This window comes from Camelina sativa, chromosome 19 (genome assembly GCF_000633955.1).
Source record: "Camelina sativa cultivar DH55 chromosome 19, Cs, whole genome shotgun sequence".
Taxonomy (NCBI): domain Eukaryota; kingdom Viridiplantae; phylum Streptophyta; class Magnoliopsida; order Brassicales; family Brassicaceae; genus Camelina; species Camelina sativa.
This window is the reverse complement of record NC_025703.1, coordinates 14409217-14415810: the sequence shown is the minus strand read 5'-3', so window position 1 is coordinate 14415810 and position 6594 is coordinate 14409217. Positions and strand designations below refer to the sequence as shown.

The 6594-nt window shown below is 36.5% G+C and overlaps 2 protein-coding genes and 1 pseudogene across 2 annotated transcripts in view; 1 reads left to right on the top strand and 2 right to left on the bottom strand.

The window, feature by feature from the left end:
* Window positions 1-326, bottom strand: part of LOC104766329 (glutamine--fructose-6-phosphate aminotransferase [isomerizing] 2-like) — a gene marked incomplete in the record, with an annotated part of 6374 nt that extends 6048 nt beyond the window's left edge. Inside the window, 1 exon segment of the mRNA XM_010490197.2 lies at window positions 42-326. Within this exon segment, the coding sequence (XP_010488499.1) occupies window positions 42-246 (205 nt within the window).
* On the top strand, window positions 3264-4430 carry LOC104767819 (putative F-box protein At5g44220). The gene has a single exon (XM_010491792.1). The coding sequence runs from the start codon at window positions 3264-3266 to the stop codon at window positions 4428-4430; it is 1167 nt and encodes a 388-aa protein (XP_010490094.1).
* Window positions 4802-5695, bottom strand: LOC104767818 (annotated as a pseudogene).

Below are 6594 nucleotides of genomic sequence, written 5' to 3'. Positions count from 1 at the left end.
AACCAAAATTTATAAAAAAAAAAAAAAAAAAAAGAGCAAACCTTCGTTAACGGAATTAACAAGTGATTCAATGTTTCCAGCTTGACGAAACACGAGCGGAGAAGAAGCATCAGAATTATCAATGGCGATTCCAGCAGAATCGTAGCCTCTGTATTCAAGACGACGAAGACCATTGAAGAGAACCTCGAGAATGTATCTTCTCTCTTTGTTCGCGTGAAAATTCAGATACGCGAAGATCCCACACATTTTTTTTTTTTCTTTTTTTTTAATTACGAAGAATTGAGAGGGAACAAGAAGAAGAATAAGTAGTAGGACGGAGGAAGAAGAAGAAGAAGAAAGGAACGGTGAGATTCGTTTTTTTTTAATTTTGACTCAGATTTGTTGGGATTTTGACTTGTAATTATCAGCAACATGTTTGGATATTTCTGTCATTTTCAGGTTCTGTCAGGGGAGATGACATGTCTGTATCTGATTGGACGGAGAGCGAGTTGTTCTTTGTTTTGTAGGAGCCGAACCGCTACGCGTGGGTCACGTGATGATACCGATTTGGATTCCCCAACTCACCACCACCACTAGTAGTAGAGTAGTGTTAGCCACGTTTTTCAAGCCGGAAGAGTTGAACTTTTGGGGGTGCCTTAGTTATGGAGATATATTAGCCGGAAAAGTTGAACTTTGGGTGCATTATTATGGAGATTAATAAGCCACTTGGATAATGACCCCAAGTTCGCATTAATTATTGTTAGTTTTACAAAAAAAAAATTAACAGGATTGATTAGTTTGTATAATGTAGATTTTTTTTTAATTATAACTTACTCATTAAAAAAAAAAATCTGTTGGAATTCATTTCAGTAGATTCCATATAAAGATTTCTCAAATGATTATGCTTTTAAAATGTTACAGTTTAAAGAAGTACATAAAATCTTGATGGACTAACACTAAAAATCTGTGTGAATTCATTTCAGTAGATACCATATAAAGATTTTCAAATGATTATCCTTTTACATAATGCCAGATTTTAATGAAGTATATAAAATCTTTGATGAACTAACACTAAATCTATGATGTGTACTATACAGATATCATAGCTAATAATATTAGTTTTGAATGCAAAGTTTAGAATGAATGATTGAATAAGCTAGCATTTAGATTATTTTCAATTTCTATAAACGACTTTAAGATAACTAAATATAGATTTTTGGCTATAATTTCTGGTTTTATAAAGTTTGATAACGATTATACAGAATAAATAAGAAAAAATTAATAGGTGCCACGACGACAACGAACTATGTGGTGAACAAGTCCGGTTAAAAAACAATAGTAAACTTAGTAATTTGAGTATATCTTGGAATTTCAGGATGAGCATGTGTTATATCAAATAAAGGGAACAAACTTTCAACCGGAGTACATGTACCCTTCTTGTAGATTCGGGACATTTCATTTGAGGGATTTAAGCCAAACAAAGAACATGTCCCAAGTGTTAAATACTTAAATCCCATGATATATATATATATATATTAGGCACTAGGGATTAACTAAGGGACTACACAACAATACATAGTTTTCTTCCTCACCAATAACTATCGAATAGGCTATGACTACTAAGCATACTGCCATCGTTGATGTATCCCCTAGCCCTCTCCGTACATGAATCTAAGGTTCAAATTCTCAATATATATCAACGATTTTTATGTTCAATTTCTCTCCGTTACTATATTATGTAACATGAAATTGATTATATAAACTGAACCCGGATCATCTTAATGGAATTGGTTGCAATATTAAACAGCAACCTAAAATACAATGTTGACTGAGTTTTATAAGCTGTCCGAAACATGTCATGGGATTGCTACTAAATCACGATGTCATACAACATTGTGATATATGAGACAACAAGATAGAATCATCACAGATGTCTCATAGATGGTGTGAAGACAATGAGCAGAACTAGCAAAGTTGTTGAGGCAATACTTGACACAGTTGCAGTAAGAACATATGTGAAGTTCTAAAGTAGTACAAGAGGTAGTACATGAAGTTACACAAGAAGCCGAACTGTGTGAGTACTTTGACGAGTTGAAATACAGAAGTTTTGGAACAACTTGGACAAGCTAAGAGGGTCAGATACAACAGAGATGGTATCAAACGTCTGAAGCAGTTCTTGTACTAGTCCGACGTTAATACAGGAAGTAGTACAAGAAGCTGAATTGAAGAGTTTGAGTATAGAAGCTTAAGGCCGACTTGGACAAGCCAAGTGGCGGTTGTTGAGCTGGATGAACATCTTGAATGGAAGAGATTCAAGATGGGATCATGGAGAGAAACTTTCCTATTTGTTGTATAATAGGAAAATTGTCAACCCTAGGGGTTGTACAATTGTTATTCTCCCAATTCCTATTTGTTGTATAATAGGAAAGTTGCTAAGCCTAGGGGTTGGGCAATTGATATAAATACTGAGAAGGCGCTTCATGAAGACTTGCGCGCTTCAGAGTAGTTTTGAGAGATGCACACAAGATGTGTGGTGTCGCCCCATCAATAAGATAGAGATATCTTTTGATGGTTTATTCATCTAGAAAAAAATGATAGGCATAGTAGTGCTTATATCATATGCAGTTGTAATTGCTATCTTGTTCTAGTGAATTTGTTCTGGATTAGGTCTCGGGGATGTAGGAAAAACCGAACCCCGTTAATAGCGTTATTTATTTTATGCTCATACAAAGTCGAAGTCGATCATTCACGTACTTAAGCATATAGAGTTAGCCACAAATATGCGTTTTCACAACCATGTGTATGAATGATGATAACCCACAACTATACAAGATCCCCTTTACCTCAGATTGTTTTATTTTTATATATTGCATATTTTTCTGTTTTTGCTTCCCTCCCTTCCCTACCTGCCAAGTTGCCCAACACATGTATGAAATCACTACGTAATTCACAAAATCCAAATTAATCATTAGATTCCGTCCTTTTCCCATACTTAATATTTCTTGACTTTAAATTCAACACACACACACACACAAAAAACATTATTTACAAAAGTGTAGAAACTCTATGCCGTTTTAACCTTGAGATCCTTTCAACCATTCCACGATTTTAATAGTAAAACGGCACAACGTTTAACATATATAATGTATTTCAATCATTTGATCCGAGGCAAAAAAAAAACGCAACAAACTCATTCCTATTTCTTGATTTCTTCTTCTCCAAGAAAGGTTTTGCAAACCGAGAGACAAAATCGACGCCGTTCGTTCTTTCTTCACATCATCGCCATGAAAACAAAGAGAGGAAAGAATCTTGCAAAGACGAAGATCTCCGATGACCTGAGAACAAACAGAGCAAGGTTAGATCATATTCCGTTTGATCTCATTCCAAAGATACTCAAAGGCTTACCCGCTAAATCCCTAGCAAGGTTCCTCTGCTTATCGAAACAGTATGAATCCATCATCCGCAACAGATATTTCATGAAATCGTACTTTATCAAGTCGTCTACTCGTCCCCAAAACCAAAGTCTCATCTTCACATGCGCAGACAAGAGTGACAGGGAGCGTCACTTCTTCTCTGTAGGGATTCGAGTTGAATCATCTTATGTTTCAGCAACTTACCATATGAAATGTCTTTCCCATCCGTACAAAACTGTTGCTCCCTCTGTTCATGGTATGATTTGCTATGGACCTCCTCGTATACTCATGGTGTACAACCCTAGCACGAGACGATCTGTTACTTTGCCTGAGATTGATTCTCGTGGGTTGGATATATACCATTATTACTTGGGTTATGATCCGATCAATGAAGATTACAAAGTCTTGTGTATGACGAGGTGTCGCAGTTTAGTTCAATTAGAGCTTAGGGTTTTGACATTGAGGGAGAATGGTAATTCCTGGAGAATGATTCAATATTGTCCTCCTGATCACTCTCCTAAGTCTCTTGATATATGTATCAATGGTGTGTTGTACTATGAAGCTTATCTTGATACAGATCCTTTTCTTCAGAACAAGCATCAAGGGGTCATGAGTTTCGATGTTAGGTTTGAGAAGTTTGAGCTTATAAGAGTACCAGAGACTGCTGCAGAGTTTACAGAGATGACAAGATACGAGGGAAAGCTTGCTGTTATGTCGCTTAAACCAGCTGGACTTTCTTGTACTTGTAGGATTGATTTGTGGGTTCTAGAAGATGCTGCGAAACACGAATGCTGCAACAAGGTGTTTGCTTTAGATCTCTGTATCACTGATTGGTATCTTCAAGCCTTTTGTCTCACTGATGCAGGTGAGTTTGTTTTCGGACCAGACACTTTGAGTGAACCACCGTTTTTTGTTCTCTATTATGATCCCAAGAGAAACAGTTACAGAAAAGTCTACATAGAAGGAATCACAAAACATTGGGGTGAAACTGTAATCTCTATCTTCTCTGGTCAGGTTGAGAATCTCATGTTTCTCTAAAGAGTGTGCTGGCTCGTTTAGTCATGATCATCATCTCCACTAAAATGTTTGTTCTTCGGTTGTGTAGTTGAGCTTCATCTAGTTAACCTTGGGAGATTTCATACTACTTTGTATGTTTTGGTGACAGTCTAATTTGTTTATGTTCATACTCTCTCGGCTTAGCCTCTGGTTGCTTAGTGTTGACGCTGTTGCAGCTTTTTAATAGTTCAAGGATTCCTCTGTTTTGAACTTTGTGCATTACTCTCTCTGTTTGTATAGTGTGTAATCTCTCAAACGCAACGTATAACCTTTGTGTTTTTATTTGTATTTTGTGATATGTGAACAATAATTCCATGACAAAACACATCTTTACTAAATCTTACCATGAACAATCAGGTTTCATCAAAAACCAAATATGCATCTAAATAGATACAAATTAATACTTTCATTAACACAAAAAGAAAACATTCTACTATAACAAATCAGAAAACAGCCAATGATTCATTCACCTTGCGAACCTTCTCAAGAGACCTTTCTCTGTTCTTGAGCAACGCGTTGTACTTCCACTGCAGATCTGGTAAGATTCTCCGTACCGCAAGTTTCTGATCTTTCTCGAACCCTCGTGGCAACCCTCTACGCCGTTGTTTGTAAAACCGTCTAACGGCTCCATAAACACCCACCTCCGGCTTCTTATCATCCTCAGCCGCCGCGAACTTAATGGCTGATTCAATGGCATGAAAGTACATGTCATCTTTGAACATCTCGTCCTCTTCCTCACGCGTAATCTCATCTCGTTTCTCGACTTGTACTAAGCCGTGGTCGAGTAGGATCCTCCTAAACTCCTCTTTCAGATTAGGGTAATCTCGTAACATTAGGTCAACTTCTTCCTTGAGAGTCTCCACGTCTTGATGTTGCTTATGTCTCACGAAAGCCTCTATAAACCCTACTCGTAACCCCTTGCACTCGCTCCTCAACGACTTTAAGAACTCTTTTATCCGTTTCAGATTCTTCGGATCGACAACGGTCTCGTCTCGACGAAAATCCGTATCCAAATCCTTCAAAACTCGATCGAAGGCGGTGAGCAAAACGTCGCAGTTCTTGAAAATATTCGTGATTTGGTTTCTGAGACCGACTAAGTTCAGAGATCCGGAATGGTAAAGTTTGATTGCAGTGGTGTATTGAAGGTAGATTCCTCTGTGGTTTGTTTCTTCATCAGTCTCTTTTATCATTCTCACGAACTCGCAAACTCGCTCATACTCTTCTTGCGACATTCTTGTTCTCGCCATTATTCTCATTAGTTTTTGATTTTCTTCTGTCGTTGTAACTTTCGTTGAGTTATGAAAAAAGGTGAAGCTTCTTCTCTATTTAAAGAGTAGGAGGGTATTAAAAAAAAAGAAAAATCCTAAACCTAATTGAGTCAATACTTTAGTAATTATTAATTTAGTAAGTAATTAACTATTAGATGAAAAATGGAAATTTTTCATTGACCAGTACTTTGGTAATGTATTAATAACAGCATTAGATAGAGAAATAGATTCAACATTGATAAACTTTAAACAAAACCATAAATAAATAGATTCAAAACAAAACCTTAAAAAATGGCTAAGTTCCTTTATCATCTTTATTGTATTTCAACTTTTTTTATTTGATACTCAGTTTTCCAATGTAAAATTTGCTAATATGTTTATTTCTATTGATTTGTGAATCATTTTTTTTTTTAAATATTTTTGTGAATCGATTTGGTAAAATAGTTTTGTACATTTTGTTTCTTTCAGGCAAAGGAATTAGAAAATCCATCAGAACCAATCCACAAGGTATAAAGCCAATATATTAGAAATATGTCTTAGGTATAAAAGTAAATATTTATCATTTATATTCTTCCAAGCTCTCATTTGGGCGATGCGTTGCATGATTGGACATGATTATCGGGACGTGGTTTTTTATACGGACTGTTCTGATTTGGTGAAGATGGTGTCTTCTCCTCATGAATGGTCGGCTTTCACACCCTACCTCGATGACATCAAGATAGATCAAGCGGAGTTCTCTTCCTTCTCTCTATCTCTAGTTCCACGTAATGCGAATGTCAAAGCGGATTCTCTGGTACGCCAAGCGCGACTGTCACCGCAACATGTTTTGTTTGTAAACTCTTTTTCTCCAAATTGGCTCGTTTGAGTTGATTCTATTG